The sequence below is a fragment of the Oncorhynchus mykiss genome, chromosome 1 (genome assembly GCF_013265735.2).
Source record: "Oncorhynchus mykiss isolate Arlee chromosome 1, USDA_OmykA_1.1, whole genome shotgun sequence".
NCBI classification, from domain to species: domain Eukaryota; kingdom Metazoa; phylum Chordata; class Actinopteri; order Salmoniformes; family Salmonidae; genus Oncorhynchus; species Oncorhynchus mykiss.
Genome location: NC_048565.1, coordinates 20,022,147 through 20,044,497, shown reverse-complemented (window position 1 = coordinate 20,044,497; position 22,351 = coordinate 20,022,147). Strand labels below are relative to the sequence as shown.

The 22,351-nt window shown below is 46.6% G+C and overlaps 1 protein-coding gene across 2 annotated transcripts in view; it reads right to left on the bottom strand.

The window, feature by feature from the left end:
* The window catches only part of LOC110532018 (fibrillin-2-like), a 116,104-nt gene that overhangs the window by 49,450 nt on the left and 44,303 nt on the right, over positions 1–22,351 (bottom strand). For both annotated transcript variants that reach the window (XM_036965331.1, XM_036965390.1), the window contains exons 9-25: positions 17,491–17,616; positions 11,925–12,077; positions 10,863–11,123; positions 7,130–7,273; positions 6,789–6,908; positions 6,474–6,599; positions 6,192–6,314; positions 5,775–6,050; positions 5,451–5,504; positions 5,076–5,201; positions 4,676–4,801; positions 4,020–4,139; positions 2,238–2,375; positions 2,116–2,166; positions 1,774–1,899; positions 998–1,225; positions 501–626 (exon numbers count right to left, since the gene is read on the bottom strand). In XM_036965331.1, the coding sequence (XP_036821226.1) occupies positions 501–626; positions 998–1,225; positions 1,774–1,899; positions 2,116–2,166; positions 2,238–2,375; positions 4,020–4,139; positions 4,676–4,801; positions 5,076–5,201; positions 5,451–5,504; positions 5,775–6,050; positions 6,192–6,314; positions 6,474–6,599; positions 6,789–6,908; positions 7,130–7,273; positions 10,863–11,123; positions 11,925–12,077; positions 17,491–17,616 (2,424 nt within the window). The remainder of the gene's footprint in view (positions 1–500; positions 627–997; positions 1,226–1,773; positions 1,900–2,115; positions 2,167–2,237; positions 2,376–4,019; positions 4,140–4,675; positions 4,802–5,075; positions 5,202–5,450; positions 5,505–5,774; positions 6,051–6,191; positions 6,315–6,473; positions 6,600–6,788; positions 6,909–7,129; positions 7,274–10,862; positions 11,124–11,924; positions 12,078–17,490; positions 17,617–22,351) is intronic.

Genomic DNA, 22,351 nt, shown 5'->3' with positions numbered 1-22,351 from the left:
TTGTACCGGTTTCCTCCAGCATCTTCACAAGGTCCTTTGCTGTTGTTCTGGGATTGATTTGCACTTTTCGCACCAAAGTACGTTCATCTCTAGGAGACAGAACGCGTCTCCTTCCTGAGCGGTATGACGGCTGCGTGGTCCCATGGTGTTTATACTTGCGTACTATTGTTTGTACAGATGAACGTGGTACCTTCAGGCATTTGGAAATTGCTCCCAAGGATGAACCAGACTTGTGGAGGTCTACAATTTATTTTATGAGGGCTTGGCTGATTTCTTTTGATTTTCCCATGATGTCAAGCAAAGAGGCACTGAGTTTGAAGGTAAGCCTTGAAATAAACTTCTGACTTCAACTATAATTCATATACAAGGATACTTACTAAATATATAGATTTCTGCTTTAATCATACAGATTTTAAAATGCTTTTTTTATGGAATAAACAATTATCTCTCTCTCCCCCTTATCACTCGCTCTCTCTCTTTCTCTCCCCTTCTCTCCGTACCTGTGCAGTTCCTCTCCTCCATGTTGAGGGCGAAGCCGCTGCTGCAGCGACACTTGAAGCTGCCGATGGTGTTGCGGCAGGTTCCGTGGGAGCACAGGCCGCTGAACACCTTACACTCATTCACATCTATGGAGGTACAACACAACGGACAAACATCAACGGTTAGCGCTGGGATTCAAGATGGAATCCAGTACGTTCTGTTTTATCAACACCATCTAAGAAAAATGCCTAGTGGTTAACGAGATTAGATGCTGTGGTTGGTTTGCAACTGCTGGCATGAGGCCATAATGGTGTACTTGTTTTGTGTGTAGCTCATCAGTGTAGCAGTAGGACTTTACTCGGAAGCTGTTAGCATAAGAAACATACCTACTGGTGTTCAGATGATTATGACTCTTTATGTGATACTCATGAAGGTTTCATGAATATGTTGTGAATGCTACATTATCACAACGCAAATTAAGTGTTACCAAGACTAGATAATGAGTGTTAGTGCCTACCTTTGTAGAAGGGTCTGCCAGTCAGGATGTCTCCTCGGTTGGCAAAGCCTGGTCCTCTGGGGCAGATGGCCTTGTACTCCGGGGTTCCCGCCTTGGGACACTCCTCACAGTCAATGCCCCAGGCCGCGCCCACGGAGCAGCAGCACATGTCCACGCGGTAGCGACCGGGCAGCGGCTCGCCACACTCATCCTCGTGCCACTTCATGTAGCACTGCTCACTGCGCACGTCTGAGGGACAGACAGATGGACGGACAACAGTCAGACATGCAGAACTTTACGGCTAATGCCTCAATATCCTAACAATGCTAATGTTTGTTTTCACCAAATTTGTATGATGTCTTTTCTCCCATGTAGGTTATCATTCATATTTTATAGTGTATTATAACCTGGGTGGTTCGAGCACTGAATGCTGATTTGGCTGACTGCCGTGGTATATCAGACCGTATACCACGGGTATGACAAAATATTTATTTTTACTGCTCTAATTATGTTGGTAACCAGTTTATAATAGCAATAAGGCACCTCAGGGGTTTGTGGTATATGACCAATATACCACAGCTAAGGGCTGTATCCAGGCACTCCATGTTGCGTTGTGCATAAGAACAGCCCTTAGCCGTGGTATATTGGCCATATACACCGCACCTCCTCATGCCTTATCACTTAAATATAGTATATGTGTGAAGTCAACAGCAAAGATACATAATAGCCATGATTTCTGTTATTCTAAAAATGCATGGTGTCTGCCAGAGTTGATGTTAGTGACAGTGGTGTCTTACCCACACATGTGCGTCCACTCCCGTCCAGAGTGAGCCCCTCGCCACACTCACACCGGAAGGAGCCCTGGGTGTTGACACAGCGCCCGTTGGTACACACCCCCGGGAACACCTCACACTCATTGATGTCTGCAGGGAGGAAATAGGGACAATATTACAAGACACACTGTGCTCTTTGGCTCATCATCTTCTGTGGAAGGGAGGGTGAATGGAATACCACAGGGATGGAAGCAGAGGGCCTGCTACCTCCACAGTTGACTGTGTGTGTGTGTGTGTGTGTGTGTGTGTGTGTGTGTGTGTGTGTGTGTGTGTGTGTGTGTGTGTAGGAGTTGATTAGTGTCTTACCTTCACAGTTGACTCCTTTCATACGAGCGAACCCTCTAGAGCAGGCAGTGTCTGTGGAGAGAGACAGCAGTTACAGTACACACCTCACACTTCATTACTTTATTAGGTGTGTTTGTACTGACCGATCTCGCAGCGTTCACAGGGACTGCCCCAGGCAGCTCCCAGTGTAGAGCAGCACTCGGACTTGAGCGTGGCACCGTTGATGTTGACCTCACAGCGGCCATCTTGGATGTTCAGCCAGCACGTTCCCTTCATGCTGTCTGTAGAAGGAAGAGGAGGGGGGAGGGAGAAGAGGGAGAGGGAAGAGAGAGAGAGAGGGGTAGGGAAGAGAGAGAGAGAGAGAGAGAGAGAGAGAGAGAGAAAGAGAGAGAGAGAGAGAGGGGTAGGGAAGAGAGAGGGAGAGAGCGAGAGAGAGAGAGGGGTAGGGAAGAGAGAGAGAAAGAGAGAGAGAGAGAGAGAGAGAGAGAGAGAGAGAGAGAGAGAGAGAGAGAGAGAGAGGGAGAGAGGGAAGAAAGAGAGAGAGAGAGAATGTGAGCAAGTGAAGGCCTTCAAGAGAACCCTGCGGAAAAGGCCCATCATCGGTATACAGTACACCAATCATTCCAAGCACAACAGCACCATCTGTTGTAAGTAACTACCTACAGGTTTCCCTTTCAACAGCTGCCATCTTACCCCAGCCCAAACTGAGACAAATGCATCATATACTTTAATAATTTACTATGGCAGTCCTAATGGACTGAGAGCACAGTCAGAACAAATGGAATGTGCATTTGTTCTCCCGAGACCGTAGGCCCACCCAAAAACTAGACCACAATTTTCATTCTCGCCGCTGAGCCATGCCTTTCAACTAATTACACTACCGTTCAAAAGTTTGGGGTCACGTAGAAAAGTCCTTGTTTTTGAAAGAAAAGCAAATTTTTTGTCCATTAAAATGACATCAAATTTATCAGAAATACAGTGTAGACATTGTTAATGTTGTAAATTACTATTGTAGCTGGAAACAGCTGATTTGTAATGGAATATCTACATAGGCATACAGAGGCCCATTATCAGCAACCATCACTCCTGTGTTCCAATGGCACGTTGTGTTAGCTAATCCAAGTTTATCATTTTAAAATGCTAATTGATCATTAGAAAACCCTTTCGCAATTATGTTAGCACAGCTGAAAACAGTTGTGCTGATAAAAGAAGCAATAAAACTGGCCTTTTTTAGACTAGTTGAGTATCTGGAGCATCAGCATTTGTGAGTTCGATTACAGGCTCAAAATGACCAGAAACAAAGAACTTTCTTCTGATACTTGTCAGTCTATTCTTGTTCTGAGAAATGAAAGCTATTCCATGCGAGAAATTGCCAAGAAACTGAAGATCTCTTACAGCGCTGTGTACTACTCCCTTCACAGAACAGCGCAAACTGGCTCTAACCAGAAAAGAAAGAGGAGAAGTAGCTCTGCCTAGAAGGCCATCATCCCGGCTTCGCCTCTTCACTGTTGACGTTGAGACTGAGCTTTTGACGTTGATCTTTTCTTTCAAAACAAGGACATTTCTAAGTGACCCCAAACTTTTGAACGGAGGTGTATATGACTCTGCTTTGAACAGAAAACAGAGCTATATTCTAAAGTACAGGAATCTATTAGACTGACAAGGCAGGCTCATGTTGGTGTTTATTCTAATGATTCATCCCAGATTACCATCTGTAGATGTCCAAAGCGGACATTGACTTGTTTATTTAGATTATAATACACCTTCTAGAAGGCCTACTAAGCTAGAAACCTTGGCTCATATCCCACTTTTCACTCTGTCTGCTTGATGTTGATTCTCCGACAGAAGTTTGTCTCAGGAATCCGTTGTTTTTCATTTGTGTCAGATTGAGTCGGGCAGTTGTGATAGATGCCTCATTCTCTTACCCACGCAGATGGTGTTGGTGGAGTCCAGCTTGCTGCCGTGGGAACACTCGCAGTTGAAGGACCCGGCGATGTTGCGGCAGACTCCGTTGACACACGGGCTGGACTCACACTCGTTGATATCTGAAACACATGGATCAGAGCAGGGTTAGGTAAGGCATTGAATAGCCAGCTAAATGGGTCCTATAGACCAGTGGAGGCTGCTGAGGGGAGGATGGCTCATAATAACATCCGGAACGGAGCAAATGGAATGGCATCAAACACCAGTAAACCATGTGTTTTATGTATTTGATACCATTCCCCTATTCCGCTCCAGTCATTACCACAAGCCTTTTCTCCCCAATTAAGGTGCCACCAACCTCCTGTGATCTAGGCAGACATGTGTTTACTTCAACCAGGACAGAAGATATAAGCCAACGTGTTCATAAATCTGATGTTGTATTTAACTCCAATCTCTCATGTGTTAAACAGTTGCAGGTGTATGTACATCTAGCAGATTTGACAACGTTTAGTCAATGAAACGAAAGGGGAATACCAACACACTTCTGATACTCCTAGCATGTTCAACTGTGGTTGCGCATTAGTATGCTGATATTGAGGCATTAGAAATGTGAGGTGTGTGTGTGTCTTCTCCATTGGTGTGTGTATGAAGTGTTCACCTTCGCAGGTCTCAGAGTCAGGTTTGAAGACGAAGCCTTTGGGACAGGAGCAGGTGTAGCTGCCGGGGGTGTTTCTACACAGGCCGTTGTCACACAGCAGACGGTTCACTAGGCACTCATTGATGTCTGGTAGGTTGAGGATAAGAGGACAACAGGGTTGACTTATCACATGTAACACAAACCAACCAAAACAATCTACCCTCGTGTTTGACATTTAGAAGATGGTTCACGCTGAAAAACGACCGTTGTTCATACGTCAAAGTCAAGACCACGAACATACAGCAGATGTTGTGAAAAATATATGACTCAGTTTGACTTGACCACTTTTAAGGTCTGATAAACTTTTATTTGGGTTGCTGCTTTTTCCACCAGACATTGAATACAGGAAGCCTGGACTCACCCACGCAGTTCTTGCCGCTGGAGTCGGACTCGTAGCCGATGTTACAGATGCAGCGGTAGCTCCCTCTCAGGTTCTCACACATGCCGTTCTGACAGATGTCAGGGTCCAAGGCACACTCGTTGATGTCTGAGGAGACACCCACCACAAACCACAGCCTTAGCTTTAAGCTCTTGCCAACGTCCAGATTCCTGTTCTTCACTTTTCCTTTTTTCTCTCTTTGATTTGAAATTCGGAGTGAAATTCACACCTTTCTGAGGTATGCATTGGAATGTTTGAGGGGAGGCCTGTTAAATGCCAGAATAACTAGCAGTGATTGTAGGGCAGGCTCCAAACCACAGAGACCTAACATTAAACAGCACCAGTCACATGACTCACCTCTGCCGTCAGCGGTGATGCCAATCCCACTGCTGCACACGGCCTGGAACTCAGCTGAAAGCCAAGAGAAAACCCTGTAAGTCACCTGCTAATAAATCCAATGTAACTAAAAATCACAATTGACATTATAATTCTAACAATCACTTCTGCAGAATTTGGAAGAGTTCTAGAGGATCTTAGTCTGGAATCTGAACTGATATGAACCATATTGTGAAACAATACTGAAACAGAGCATATAAGCTTGGATTCCAGTCTAACAGGATGTGAACGACAGCACATGTAAACCAACGATGTTTGCTGGTGTGGTTAAGGTTAGTCGGTCACCTGAGTTGCGGGCAGGGCAGGGTTGGCAGGGCTCTCCGAAGCCGTGTTCAGGACTGGCACAGCAGCACTCAGACTTAGTGACGGCGCCAGGGAAGGGACGCGAGCACGTGCCCATCTTGATGGCACCGTAGCAGGTGGTACGCATGTGTGTGTCGACACACACTCTCCCGTCCACATCGATGGCCAGGCCTGGTGGGCAGTCACAGCGGAAGGAGCCCTCAGAATTGATACAGCGTCCGTTCATACAGATGCCTGGTGTCTGGCACTCATCAATGTCTGAGGGAGGAGAGAAGGGGAGAGATAGGATGATGGTACTTGTCCCACATGGCTGCAATACAGTCATGGAATCAATCAAATTTCCATACAAAGAAACCTTTAGAGAGGATCCACGTCCAGAAATGATATCAGATGACGTACCTGTGCAGTAACGTCTGTTAGGTGCCAGGGCGAAGCCAGATTTGCAGATACACTTGAAGCTACCGTCCTCGTTGATACACATTCCATTGAGACACATGTTGGTGGTGGCACACTCATCATGATCTGGTTGAAGAAATGGAGGTGAATTAGGCTTTCTGCCAAGTAGGCTTTCTGTCACAAACAAATGAGCATAACCTAGTGACATACAGTATGTAATTACCATGTAACAGGCCTCTAGGTGTAGTCCATGCTGTTAGAGAGTAAGGTATGTGTGTAGCTCACCTATGCAGTTCTTCCCATCCGGAGTGAGCTCAAAGCCAGCGTTGCAAATGCACTGGAAGCTTCCGTCAGTGTTGACACAACGTCCGTTACGACACATCACTCCATTCACGATGCACTCATCAATATCTGGGGAGGAGAGGGGAGTTGAGGCTTGGTTTGACTGTTAGCCAGGTTAGGTACCAGTCTGTTTCTGTTCTGGACACCTTGTGGTGTTGTTACAAGCAGAGTCAGTCAGTGGGCCAACGTACCCAGTCTGTCCATCCAATACAAAATGATCATGTTCTGTAGTTGTTCCGGTGAGTGATTGGAACATACCAATGCAGGCCTGTTTGGTGGGGGTGCCCTGGTAGCCTTCGTGGCACTTGCAGTGGTACGATCCAGGTGTGTTGACACAGTCTCCGTTGACACAAGGGTTGCTGACGCACTCATCCACATCTGAAGGAGGGAGGAGAGGAGGCAATACAGTTAACAGTGCAACACTGGATGCTCCAATTACAAATCTGAACACTCCCATCCGTGTTAAAAAAAGGTTAAAGAATGAAGGCTATTGTGTAAGGCTACCTTGAGTTTTACATCTACCAGAGAAGGTCTGTGTGGTCAGAAGGTGGCAGTAGTGTATATCATTTTCCTAACTGTAATGACTGCAGTGGGCTTACCAATACACTCCCCGCGTACGTCCTGCCTGTAGCCCATGTTACATTCACAGCGGTAGCTGGTCGGGGTGGGGATGCAGCGGCCGTTCAAACACAGGTTGGTGAAATGTTTACACACGTCAACGGTCTCATTGACTGACACAGAGACTGAGGATACACAACACAATCACATTACAATACAATACATTATCACACAATGTTTATTATTTATTAAAACACAGTGAAGAAAAGTTGATGAAAAGAAATAGACTATTCTCTCTGCTTCCACATGGAGCAACAAGTCTGACACCAACAGGCTCCTGAACAGCTTCTATCCCCAAACCATAAGACTGCTAAATAGCTAACAAAATGGCTACATGGACGATCTGCATTGACAGTTTAATTTTTGTACTGACTCTACACACACACACACACAAGACTCTACACACACACACACACACACACACACACACACACACACACACACACACACACACACACACACACACACACACACACACTTAATTTGCTCACACACACATAACACCCCTTCAAATTAGTGGAATCGGCTATTTCAGCCAAATCAAGCACACAGCCATGCAATCTCCATATACAAACATTGGCAGTAGAATGGTAGGCCGCAAAGTGGTAGGCAACACAAGCTAACAGAACGGGACTGAAGCGAGTAAAAATAGTCTGTCCTTGGTTGCAACACTCACTACCGAGTTCAAAACTGCCCAAGGAAGCAACGTCAGCATTAGAACTGTTCGATGGGAGCTTCATGAAATGGTTTTCCATGGCCGCGCAGCCGCACACAAGCCTAAGATCACCATGCGCAATGCCAAGTGTCGGCTGGAGTGGTGTAAAGCTCGCAGCCATTGGACTCTGGAGCAGTGGAAAGACGTTCTCTGGAGTGATTAATCAAGCTTCACCATTTGGCAGTCCGAAGGACAAATCTGGGTTTGGCGGATGCCAGTAGAACGCTACCTCCCCGAATGCATAGTGCCAACTGTAAAGTTTGGTGGAGGAGGAATAATGTTCTGTGGCTGTTTTTCATGGTTCGGGCTAGGGCCCTTAGTTCCAGTGAAGGAAAATCTTCACGCTACAGCAAACAATGACATCATAGATGATTCCATGCATCCAACTTTGTAGCAACAGTTTGGGGAAGGCCCTTTTCTGTTTCAGCATGACAATGTCCCTGTACACAAAGTGAGGTCCATACAGAAATGGTTTGTCGAGATCGGTGTGGAAGAACTTGACTGGCCTGCTCAGAGCCCTGATCTCAACCTCATCGAACACCTTTTGGATGAATTGGAACACCGAGGGCGAGCCAGGCCTAATCGCTCAACATCAATGGCCGATCTCACTAATGCTCTTGTGGCTGAATGGAAGCAACTCCCCGCAGCAATGTTCCAGCATCTAGTGTAAAGCCTTCCCAGAAAAGTGAAGGCTGTTATAGCAGCAAAAGGGGGGACCAACTCCATATTAATGCCCATGATTTTGGAATGAGATGTTCGACGAGCAGGTGTCTACATACTTTTGGTCATGTAGTGTATATCCCAATGCCTAGTCACCTTACCCCTATACATATCTACCTCTTTATCTCAAGGATCCCTGCACATTGCAAATACTGCTATTGGAACTGACCCTGTATACAAGGTATTTAATCCTAGTAAAAATTCCCTGTCTTTGGTCAGTTAGGATCACCACTTTATTTTAAGAATGTGAAATGTCAGAATAATAGTATAGATAATTACTTATTTCAGCTTTTATTTCTTTCATCACATTCCCAGTGGGTCAGAAGTTTACATACACTCAATTAGTATTTGGTAGCATTGCCTTTAAATTGTTTAACTTGGGTCAAACGTTTCGGGTAGCCTTCCACAAGCTTCCACAATAAGTTGGGTGAATTTTGGCCCATTCCTCCTGACAGAGCTGGTGTAACTGAGTCAGGTTTGTAGGCCTCTTTCCTCGCACACGCTTTTTCAGTTCTGCCCACACATTTCCTATAGGATGAGGTCAGGGCTTTGTGATGACCACTACAATACCTTGACTTTGTTGTCCTTAATCCATTTTGCTACAACTTTGGAAGTATGATTGGTGTCATTGTCCATTTGGAAGACTCATTTGCGACCAAGCTTTAACTTCCTGACTGATGTCTTGAGATGTTGCTTCAATATATCCACATAATTTTCCTCCCTCATGGCGCCATCTATTTTGTTTCACGGTTGGGATGGTGTTCTTTAGCTTGCAAGCCTCACCCTTTTTCCTCCAAACATAACAATGGTCATAATGGCCAAACAGTTCTATTTTTGTTTCATCACACCAGAGGACATTTCCCCAGAAAGTACGATCTTTGTCCCCATGTGCAGTTACAAAACGTAGTCTGGCTTTTTAATGGCTGTTTTGGAGCAGTGGCTTCTTCCTTGCTGAGCGGCCTTTCAGGTTATGTCGATATAGGACTCGTTTTACTGTGGATATAGATACTTTTGTACCTGTTTCCTCCAGCATCTTCACAAGGTCCTTTGCTGTGGGATTGATTTGCACTTTTCGCACCAAAGTACGTTCATCTCTAGGAGACAGAACGTGTCTCCTTCCTGAGCGGTATGATGGCTGCATGGTTCTATGGTGTTTATACTTGCATATTATTGTTTGTACAGATGAAAACGGTACCTTCAGGCATTTGGAAATTGCTCCCAAGGATGAACCAGACTTGTGGAGGTCTACAATTTTTTTTCTGAGGTCTTGGCTGATTTCTTTTGATTTTCCCATGATGTCAAGCAAAGAGGCACTGAGTTTGAAGGTAGGCCTTGAAATACATCCACAGGTACACCTCGAATTGACTCAAATGATGTCTATTAGCCTATCAGAAGCTTCTGAAGCCATGACATAATTTTCTGGAATTTTCCAAGCTGTTTAAAGGCACAGTCAACTTAGTGTATGTAAACCTCTGACTCACTGGAATTGTGATACAGTGAATTAATTATAAGTGAAATGCACAAAATAGATGTCCTAACCGACTTGCCAAAACTATAGTTTGTTAAAACCTCTACAGGATCGGTGTCCCCCCCGCGGGTTGAGCTAACGTAGGCTAATGTGATTAGCATGAGGTTGTAAGAAACAAAATAATTTCCCAGTACATAGACATATCTGATAGGGGCAGAAAGCTTAATTTCTTGTTAATCTAACTGCACTGTCCAAATTACAATAGCTATTACAGTGAAAGAATACCATGGTATTGTTTGAGGAGAGTGCACAATTATGAACTTGAAAATGTATGAATAAACCAATTAGGCACATTTGGGCAGGCTTGATACCACATTTTGAACAGATATACAATGGTTCATTGGATCAGTCTAAATCTTTGCACATACACTGCTGCAACTAGTGGCCAAAGTCTAAATTGGGCCTGGATTTGAATAATACATTTTGGCCTTTCGCTTGCATTTCAAATATGATGGTACAAAAAAACGTTTTTATCTTTGTATTATCTTTTACCAGATCTAATGTGTTATATTCTCCTACATTAATTTAACATTTCCACAAACTTCTTTCCTTTCAAATGGTATCAAGAATATGCATACCCTTGCTTCAGGTCCTGAGCTACAGGCAGTTAGATATGGGTATGTCATTTTAGGCAAAATTGAGAGGTTTAAGAGGTTTTAAACACTCTAATATCTCTGTTACAAAACTTAAAACCACAGGCTAATAATGCAACACTACTCTATGGACACTTGTCGTGGCCTAACCAACTCACCGATATTACGCCCGCCGCCGTTTCCTCCAAAACCATTGCCTCCTGCTCCCTGTCCCCCTCCTCCGATTCCTCCTCCTCCGATTCCTCCTCCGTTGCCATGGTGACCGTTTCCGTTAGGGTTGAGTTTGTAGCCGTAGCTGTAACCGTGACCGTTGCCGCCGCCGTTGGGGTAGCCGCCCCCATTGGGGAAGACTCCGTGGGGGAAACCTCCGTTACCTGTTCCATGGGGCACCCCCTCGATGCACAGCCTTCTGTACTCATCTATGAGGAAGAGGATAGAAAGGGTTCATATTGGTTATCTTCAATGAAAATGACATGCATGTTTTGTCATGGTTTGGGTTAGTTTGACTTATTTTGATGGTATACTGTACATATGGGTCAGTGGTTGCATAAAGTCACACACTGGAACAATGCCTGGACATGATTATGGCTGGAAAGATGGGATGTATGAACACACACACACACACACACACTGAGTGAACCCCAGAGGAGGAAATAGCCTCCCACCATAATGAGTGGTGGGAATGAAGGCTGTGTGTGTGTGTGTGTGTGTGTGTGTGTGTGTGTGTGTGTGTGTGTGTGTGTGTGTGTGTGTGTGTGTGTGTGTGTGTGTGTGTGTGTGTGAGTACAGCTTGGCACTCATTCATACAAACAATCACAAATGCATGAAAGTAATTAGTATGAAAACACACACTCTCACAGGGGAATAGACATGCAGTAGGTGAGCTAGATGGATGAGGTCAGGGCCATGGTCTTCACCCAGATCTCTTCCATCGTTCTCCTTCGGTTTTTAGTCATGATGTCATCCTCTTCAGCCCCTTTCCCACAGCGAGGGGATGTGGGATCGTGAATTATTTACATTGTCAGTTAAATGGCAGGCTCTTTATGTTTAATCCAAGCTGTTCAAGCTGTTCATTCATAACACATGTAAAAAATAACTCTTGCCATTGATCTGCAAAAGGGAGTTTGGACTCCCTTAGGACTGTGGGTCAGTAGTGGTAAGTATAAGTGTGTGTGTGTGTGTGTGTGTGTGTGTGTGTGTGTGTGTGTGTGTCTACACACCGGATCCCCTGACAGGGCACATCTCAGGGATCTGTCCAGAAGCCCAGCAGCGGCCCGTGTCACAGCAGCACTGCATCTTGGTATACTGGCCCTGCAGGTCACCCGCACAGCGCCCGTTCGCCAACGCCGAGAAACACGTGCCCACACGCTGGTCTGAGGGGGGAGAGGATGGAGGGAGAAGGGGAGAGAAAGAGAGATGGGAAGAGAGGTCAGTATGCTTTACGGTGAGTCACTCAGATCACTAATGACCTGTGTTGTAACACGGCTGACTTTCAGATCATGTAGAAAATCTACTGTTACGTTTTCACCTTTATGCAGACCATGTTATAATGCACATGCTTTAACATACTGTAAATACTCTGGTGACCAAGTATAAACACAATACTGCAGTGTTTCACTTCATGTGGGTCACAGACCGTTTCTACTGGCACACAGTGTACGGTTGTGACAGGAAACAGGTGTTTGTACATTCTTGAGGATCACAAGAAAATTCAGTAGCCTTCAGCACAAAAACGCATGACAAGCACCTCCCTACCACACAGATGATATAGGGAGTGGGGATGGAGGTGTGGTTGCAGGGGCAGGGGGAAATAGAGGGGCAGGGGGAAATAGAAGGGCAGGGGGAAATAGAGGGGCAGGGGGAAAAGAGGGGCAGGGGGAAATAGAGGGGCAGGGGGAAATAGAGGGGCAGGGGGAAATAGAGGGGCAGGGGGAAGAGAGGGGCAGGGGGAAATAGAGGGGCAGGGGGAAATAGAGGGGCAGGGGGAAGAGAGGGGCAGGGGGAAATAGAGGGGCAGGAAAAATAGAGGGGCAGGGGGAAGAGAGGGGCAGGGGGAAATAGAGGGGCAGGGGGAAATAGAGGGGCAGGGGGAAGAGAGGGGCAGGGGGAAATAGAGGGGCAGGGGGAAATAGAGGGGCAGGGGGAAATAGAGGGGCAGGGGGAAGAGAGGGGCAGGGGGAAGAGAGAGGCAGGGGGAAATAGAGGGGCAGGGGGAAATAGAGGGGCAGGGGGAAATAGAGGGGCAGGGGGAAATAGAGAGGCAGGGGGAAAAGAGGGGCAGGGGGAAAAGAGGGGCAGGGGGAAGAGAGGGGCAGGGGGAAGAGAGGGGCAGGGGGAATAGAGGGGCAGGGGGAAGAGAGGGGCAGGGGGAGGGGGAAAGAGAGGGGCAGGGGGAAGAGAGGGGCAGGGGGAAATAGAGGGGCAGGGGGAAATAGAGGGGCAGGGGGAAATAGAGGGGCAGGGGGAAAAGAGGGGCAGGGGGAAGAGAGGGGCAGGGGGAAGAGAGGGGCAGGGGGAATAGAGGGGCAGGGGGAAGAGAGGGGCAGGGGGAGGGGGAAAGAGAGGGGCAGGGGGAAGGAGAGGTGCAGGGAGAATAGAGGGGCAGGGGGAAGGGGGAAAAGAGGGGCAGGGAGAATAGAGGGGCAGGGGGAAGGGGGAAAAGAGGGGCATGGAGAATAGAGGGGCAAGGGGAAGGGGGAAAAGAGGGGCAGGGGGAAGGAGAGGTGCAGGGAGAATAGAGGGGCAGGGGGAAGGTGCAGGGAGAATAGAGGGGCAGGGGGAAGGGGGAAAGAGAGGGGGGAGGGGGGAGAGGGAAAGAGAGGGGAAGGGGAGCGGGAAACAGAGGGGCAGGGGGAAGAGGGAAAGAGAGGGGGAAGGGGGAAAGATGGGGGAAAGAGATGTGAAGGGGGAAGGGGGAGTACAAGTTGATTAACTTGGCTAATGAGGCAGCAGTCTGGAATTAACCAGTTCCATGTGGAGCAATCCTGGCCAATTATATTATACATGAGAAGCTGTGTGTCTAGGGTTTACAGCCAAACTTTCCCCCTTGCTTCCCTCATCACTCCCTGCCTCCCTCCCTAGGACCAACCTAGCTAGGGGCATGATTGGGGGAGGATGGGTGTGGAGGGGTGGGAATATGGGAGCAGAGAGGGGGAGAGAGGAGAAAGGGAAAGTGGTGATGGGGATGATGATAACTTCAATGGGAACCAGACCCGTAGCTAGCTAGTCTATAGCAATCCACACAAACGCATGCTTTCTCTTTTACAGACTGGGTTTTCACAGTGTGACGGACGGGGCATTAGGGCTGATTAGTGTTGGGCTCAACATGTCCCTCTGGTCTGCTTCTCCACGCTATGCTGCTAGAGTTGACATTCCTGGACCTGGAGCCCCCCGCTCACTTCATGTAATCTGGTGGATGGGGGAGGAGGGGGGTAGTTTCTTAGTCTACCTCCCACTTGCAAAACACACCCAAGCAAACAGGGGAGCCAGCCACAGCATGGGTCTGGCTGTAGCTGAGGACATATGGTGGGATGTGTCAGACAGGCCCTGATATCACAGTGCACTTTTATTTGTTCCTGGGGACAGTTCACCGGATTACACTAGACAGATGGATGAGATAAAAAGGGCCTGGAGGAGAGGAGGAGAAATACAGAGAGCAGGGGGTGGAAGGAGAGGGAGTGTGAGAGAAATTGTCAGTCCCCTCGGGGAGCGAGAGAGAGAGAGAGAGAGAGAGAGAGAGAGAGAGAGAGAGAGAGAGAGATAGAGAGAGAGAGAGCGAGAGAGACAGAGAGAGAGAGAGAGATATTATACCATACGGCCTGCAGCTCGTTTTCCCAATCAGGCTACACTTCCCTCTGCTCCCTCTCTTCCCTCTGCTCCCTCTCTTCCCTCTGCTCCCTCTCTTCCCTCTGCTCCCTCTCTTCCCTCTGCTCCCTCTCTTCCCTCTGCTCCCTCTCTTCCCTCTGCTCCCTCTCTTCCCTCTGCTCCCTCTCTTCCCTCTGCTCCCTCTCTTCCCTCTGCTCCCTCTCTTCCCTCTGCTCCCTCTCTTCCCTCTGCTCCCTCTCTTCCCACTCCTCCTTCTCTTCCCACTCCTCCTTCTCTTCCCACTCCTCCTTCACTTCCCACTCCTCCTTCTATTCCCTCTGCTCCCTCTCTTCCCTCTGCTCCCTCTCTTCCCTCTGCTCCCTCTCTTCCCTCTGCTCCCTCTCTTCCCTCTGCTCTCTCTCTTCCCACTCCTCCTTCTCTTCCCACTCCTCCTTCTCTTCCCACTCCTCCTTCTCTTCCCACTCCTCCTTCTCTTCCCACTCCTCCTTCACTTCCCTCTGCTCCCTCTCTTCCCTCTGCTCCCCCTCTTCCCTCTGCTCCCTCTCTTCCCCCTGCTCCCTCTCTTCCCTCTGCTCCCTCTCTTCCCACTGCTCCCTCTCTTCCCACTGCTCCCTCTCTTCCCTCTGCTCCCTCTCTTCCCTTTACTCCCACTCTTCCCTCTGCTCCCTCACTTCCCACTCCTCCTTCTCTTCCCTCTGCTCCCTCTCTTCCCTCTGCTCCCTCTCTTCCTACTCCTCCTTCTCTTCCCACTCCTCCTTCACTCCCCACTCCTCCTTCTCTTCCCACTCCTCCTTCTCTTCCCACTCCTCCTTCTCTTCCCACTCTTCCTTCACTCCCCACTCCTCCTTCTCTTCCCACTCCTCCTTCTCTTCCCACTCCTCCTTCACTCCCCACTCCTCCTTCTCTTCCCACTCCTCCTTCTCTTCCCACTCCTCCTTCTCTTCCCACTCCTCCTTCACTCCCCACTCCTACTTCTCTTCCCACTCCTCCTTCACTTCCCACAACAGAGAAAGGGGATCGTTTTGATGTTTTTTTCCTCCTCTCCTCCCACTCTTTCTGTCTTGTCTTGCTTGTTGTCGTGGTGGTGTCAGCTTTGTTCTCCTGCAGGCCTCTAAGTGAGTCCAGATGCCTTCTACCTTTGACGCTAAACAATCTGCCACACAACCAGGCCAGGCAGAACAGAAGAGAACAGAGGCCTCCTTGTCAGATCAACGTTGACCCTGTTCATTGTTCCCTTGGCATTTCCACCCTATTTCCCTTTTTTGTCAAAAGACAACAAACAAGTAGAGCAGAGATTTTCAACAGACATTTATTGCGTGCCAAAGAGCTTGGCTATGAATGAAGGACAGTTATGAGCGGGGCCTTGAATGAAGGACAGTTATGAGCGGGGCCTTGAATGAAGGACAGTTATGAGCGGGGCCTTGAATGAAGGACAGTTATGAGCGGGGCATTGAATGAAGGACAGTTATGAGCGGGGCCTTGAATGAAGGACAGTTATGAGCGGGGCCTTGAATGAAGGACAGTTATGAGCGGGGCCTTGAATGAACGACAGTTATGAGCGGGGCCTTGAATGAACGACAGTTATGAGCGGGGCCTTGAATGAACGACAGTTATGAGCGGGGCTTTGAATGAAGGACAGTTATGAGCGGGGCCTTGAATGAAGGACAGTTATGAGCGGGGCCTTGAATGAACGACAGTTATGAGCGGGGCCTTGAATGAACGACAGTTATGAGCGGGGCCTTGAATGAACGACAGTTATGAGCGGGGCCTTGAATGAACGACAGTTATGAGCGGGGCTTTGAATGAAGGACAGTTATGAGCGGGGCCTTGAATGAAGGACAGTTATGAGCGGGGCCTTGAATGAAGGACAGTTATGAGCGGGGCCTTGAATGAACGACAGTTATGAGCGGGGCCTTGAATGAACGACAGTTATGAGCGGGGCCTTGAATGAACGACAGTTATGAGCGGGGCCTTGAATGAACGACAGTTATGAGCGGGGCCTTGAATGAACGACAGTTATGAGCGGGGCTTTGAATGAAGGACAGTTATGAGCGGGGCCTTGAATGAAGGACAGTTATGAGCGGGGCCTTGAATGAAGGACAGTTATGAGCGGGGCCTTGAATGAAGGACAGTTATGAGCGGGGCCTTGAATGAAGGACAGTTATGAGCGGGGCCTTGAATGAAGGACATCTATGGGGCCTTGAATGAAGGACAGCTATGAGCGGGGCCTTGAATGAAGGACAGTTATGAGCGGGGCCTTGAATGAAGGACAGTTATGAGCAGGGCCTTGAATGAACGACAGTTATGAGCGGGGCTTTGAATGAAGGACAGTTATGAGCGGGGCCTTGAATGAAGGACAGTTATGAGCGGGGCCTTGAATGAAGGACATCTATGGGGCCTTGAATGAAGGACAGCTATGAGCGGGGCCTTGAATGAAGGACAGTTATGAGCGGGGCCTTGAATGAAGGACAGTTATGAGCAGGGCCTTGAATGAACGACAGTTATGAGCGGGGCCTTGAATGAACGACAGTTATGAGCGGGGCCTTGAATGAACGACAGTTATGAGCGGGGCTTTGAATGAAGGACAGTTATGAGCGGGGCCTTGAATGAAGGACAGTTACGAGCGGGGCCTTGAATGAAGGACAGTTATTGGACTCCCATTCGGACGCTGTTTAAAAGCAACAGAACCAGCGCTCTGGTGGCCATTTTGATACGAGTTGCTGGTGATTGCAGGCTCTCTACATTAACACCTGGTAGTGTTTCAGGGTGTGAGTCAGAGGTGCTAATGCTAAATGTTATAACAGAACAGCAGTCAAGACCTGCTGCAGAACTTCTTGACTCATCAGAACACTAGTCACAGGAGGACAGGAGGGAGAAGTCCAGATGTGAGCAGTCAGTGGCTAACAGGAAGGGGAAGGAGAGAGGGGGTGGGTGTGTTTGGAGGGGGCAGTGGTAACTCACCTACACATCTGGCACCGTCAGTGCTTGTGATGTAACCACGGGGACAGGTGCAGACGTAGCTACCGGCTGTGTTGGTGCATTCACCTCCGTCACACACACCTGGGATAGTGCTGCACTCGTCAATATCTGAAACACACACACAAACACTTAGATCATTGGAGTTATAGCATCCACTGAGCTCCATCACACACAGTAAATCAAAACCCTGTCACAGGCATTGTTTGGAAGAATTGCTTTTCCTTGATAGCAGCTGTTCAAAGTCTTTGGATCTATCTAAAATAGTTGAAGAAGTGGATGATATCTCATCTGTCAAAATGCACTTGAGGGCCTGAAATAATCACTATTCATAATAACTCTACAGACAAGAGCAGGACCTACCGCCAGACTCAGTCAAGACAACCTGAGTCCAGGTCTGAAAGTAGGAGGCGATCAAATGGAAAATGTCTAGGTTCATTTTCTGCCAAATGACTTTATTTCACACTGGTCTACATTTATCAATGTCCAACACACCTCAGTGGACTTCATAACTGTGGTGGATTTTAAGAGTTTTAAATGGTGAGTTTTTCCCACACACACCATGAGAGAAATTCAGCTGCCCCAGAGAGATTACATTAGACCTGGGAGTCAGCAGTAAAGAGCTAGTGTGTGTGTGTGTTTACGTGTGTGTGCACACGCCTGTGTGTATGTTTGTATGTGTGTGAGTTAGCCAGGACTTGGCAGGGTCTACTCCTCTGTGTGGTGTATTACAGTATATTACCTTACACATGAAAAGGCCTCTCACTGCTATGAGCTTCCAGACGGCATTGGGTTTTTATGACGTGCTACCACTTATCTTTATTTGGTCAAATTACAGCATGCGTGTGTGTATACCGTGGTGTGTGAGACATGTGGTGGCATGCCGTAAATGTGTGTGAGTAGTTGGCGGGTATGCATGAACGCTGTCTATTGGGCTGTGTGTGTGTGTGATGATGCACACAGTGGAAAGTTAAGAGCCACTGGGTCCCCTGCTGACTATTGTCTGACTGCAGTGGTAAAAGGTTATCCTCAAGTCATATATAAAAAAGTATGAAAATAAACGTGGCGTCAGCATTCCCTCTGAATAGGAGCAGACTTTACACAGCTCAGACATGGAGAGCTGTGTGTGTGTCGGTCTCTGCATGTGTGAGAAAGTGTATATGTGTGTGTGTGGGTGTGTGTGTGTGTAACTGTGTATGTCTGTACAGTATGCGTGTGTGTGTGTTAGGGTTGCACATTTTGGGGAATATTCAGAGGTGGAAACTTTCTGTGGGAATTAACGGGAATATATGGGAATTAACGGAAATATATGCAAATTAATATTATTACCAATTAAATGTAATGTTCTTTGCATTGGATATATTTACCATATCATATGGAGACAGAAAAATACACCTATTACCTTATCATAAGTAGACATAATTGCAAATGAATAAATCCTTCCAATCCTTCAAATAAAAAAAACGCTTTAGTTACGAATCGAACTTTAATTAAATGAGTTGACTCTTCACATGGGATGATTTCACTGGGGAATATTGAATGATCCCCAATGATCCATCGCATCTCCCAAAAACGTTTTCAACATACATCTGTAAAATGATAGTGTAGAAACTAAAGCTTTGGTTGTCTTCCTCTCAGGCTTCTATGTCTTTTTCCTGGACCTCCTCAATGTCCACCTCTTGAACATCAGACTCATCTGTCACTTTCCAAACTGAGGATGGCTCGTTGTCAGGCTGGTCAGCCTGTTGCATGCTTTGGTGTGTGTGTGTGTTCCCAAACAAAGATCAGTTGCGCTCTGAGGCGGCTGATGTTGGTGGGATTTGGAGGATGATGGAGGCAACAGGGGAAAGAGCCTCAGATCCACAAAGTCCCTTCTACCAGGTGGCTGATGAGATATGTTGGCACGACTGCCATATTGCCATATTGCAGTCTGTACAGTATGTGTGTGTATCTACATGTATAAGTGTTCGACGCTATGGGGAGGTCCTTATATATAACACTAAAATCATCTCTGCTCTGTAAGTGTTTCTTTGTTCTAGCGCTAACAGCTGGTCCTGGGCCAGTAGTCTGTATTTATCGAAGGAAAATGAGGGGGCAAAAAACGAAAGGAAAAAACAACAACAACTATGAAATCAGGTCGATTGCTTTGGCCTAGAAGAACTACCTCCCTGACATGTTAACAGCTCCAAGGCTAGCTCCACAGGAACATGAGGCCATGTTGGTGCATAAACTTGGAAGGCATTTTGAAACCCATTTTCCCTTTGGAAAACAGATGGTGGTCTGTGATGTCTTAACCGAACAAAATGGGGTTTGAATCGCTCAATCTCAGAGCTGTGCTATTTGAGGTATCTGGACATTCACAGTTATGGATGGTTCAACTCAGTATTCTCTACCCTTTAATGGGCTATGGAATGCTTGATGTTTTGAAACTAAAACTGACTGCCCCACTTAAGTTCAAACACAATGTTCCCTAAAAGCTGCCCCATCCACCATCCAACCCCCACCTTGGCCCAAGCAAAGCCCACGTACGGAGCCTCAGGCTTGGGGCTGTAATTACTTAACCTTCAAGGACCTCCACCCCCATACGCTGCCTCTCACTCCACCAGGCTTCAAAGACTACAGGGCATAGGTCACCTCTCCTGCTTGTCCAGACAATAGGCCTCCAGTCATCATAAGACCATAGCACAATCCAGCATTTCAGTGGGACTGTGATAGGACAGCCGCCATCACATGACCAACTAATTTGACACCGTGGCCTCTCACACCTCTTTCTTTTCTGGTTAGAGCCAGTTTGCACTGTTCTGTGAAGAGAGTAGTACACAGCGTTGTATGAGATCTTCAGTTCTTGGCAATTTCTCGCATGGAATACTTTAATTTCTCAGAACCAGAACAGACTGACGAGTTTCAGAAGAAAGTTATTTGTTTCTGGCCATTTTGAGCCTGTAATCGAACCCACAAATGCTGATGCTCCAGATACTCAACTAGTCTAAAGAAGGCCAGTTTTATTGCTTCTTTAATCAGGACAACAGTTTTCAGCTGTGCTAACATAATTGCAAAAGAGTTTTCTAATGATCAATTAGCCTTTTAAAATGATAAACTTGGATTAGCTAACACAACGTGCCATTGGAACACAGGAGTGATGGTTGCTGATAATGTAGATATTCCATAAAAATCTGCCGTTTCCAGCTACAATAGTCATTTACAACATGAACAATGTCTACACTATATTTCTGATCAATTTGATGTTATTTTAATGGACAAAAAAAGGTGCAACAACAAGGATATTTCTAAGTGACCCCAAACTTTTGAACGGTAGTGTATATATTTATATTCTGGAATCTGGTCCGGAAGCTAATTTCCTGCAATTCTATCCATTTTGCTATGGGGTTTTGTACTGTGTATTTAAATACGGTATTATTGACATAGCTCACTCTAATACTTCTGCTAATGTACATAGCATTTTAGTTACACTGCTTATACACACAGCATATGTATGTGTAGCCGATGTGAAATGGCTAGCTAGTTAGCGGGGGTGCGCGCTAGTGGCTTTTCAATCGGTGACGTCACTTGCTCTGAGACCTTGAAGTAGTGGTTCCCCTTGCTCTGCAAGGGCTGCGGCTTTTGTGGAGCGATGGGTAACGATGCTTCTAGGGTGACTGTTGACGTGTGCAGAGCGTCCCTGGTTCGCGCCCAGGTCGGGGCGAGGGGATGGACATAAAGTCTATACTGTTACATATAGCACTATATACTAGATTCTTGATATAGCTCACGGTAATATATCTACTGCTGACCATATTATTCTTAGTATACCTTGTGTAAATTCATCCGGTGTATATACGTATAGATGGCATTTGGATTACTGTTACAGTGCTATTTGGGTTACATAACTGGTTTAGTTTTTTAAAGCTGCAATATGTAACTTTTTGGGCGACCTGACAAAATTCACATAGAATGTGAGTTATAGATCTGTCATTCTCATTGAAAGCAATTCTAAGAAGTGGTATATATGTTCTATGTACGCTATTTCTATGCTTCCCGTTTTAAGTTTAGTCTTTTACTTTCGGGTTTGTACACCAGCTTCAAACTCCTGAAAATACAATATTTTTGGTTATTGAAAATATTTTTACCAGAGGTTTAGATGGTACAATGATTCAGTAGACTATACTTGCTTGTTTTGTCACATAAACTGAAATTAGGCAAATTATTCTAATTTTAGCAACCCGGAAATGGTGGAGCGATTTCTGCATAGTGAATCTTTAAATACATATTTGTAAAATTATTTGTGCACTTATCATAAGCATTTAGCGGCAACTGCTATAACATCTGCTAAACTGAGTATGCAACCAATACATTTTTATTTTATTTTATTTTGAGTTTCTTCCAGGTATATGACTGTTTCTAACCCTTCATTGACCCTCAGGGTCTACTGATATCCCCCAGCTGATCTCTCTCTCTACATCTGTTACTGGACACCCAGGCCCTGTTCAAAAAATGCATTCATTCCCTTCCAGCCATTACAATGAGCCCGTCCTCCTTTAGCTCCTCCCACCAGCCTCTTCTGGAACTGACTGGGTGAGGAGTGAGGTGGGTAAAGGACCTAATATTGGTCATGCTCTGCACTATCACTTAACGCAAGAGTTCTCAAAGTGGGGTCTGCGGAGGTCCGTGGCCAGAATATATAACAAGAGTATATTATTACTTCGGAAAGTATTCAGACCCCTTGACTTTTCCCACATTTTGTTACGTTACAGCCGTATCGTAAAATTTATGAAATTGTTTTTTTCCCTCATCAGTCTACACACACCATACCCCATAATGACAAAGCAAAACAAGTTTTTAGACATTT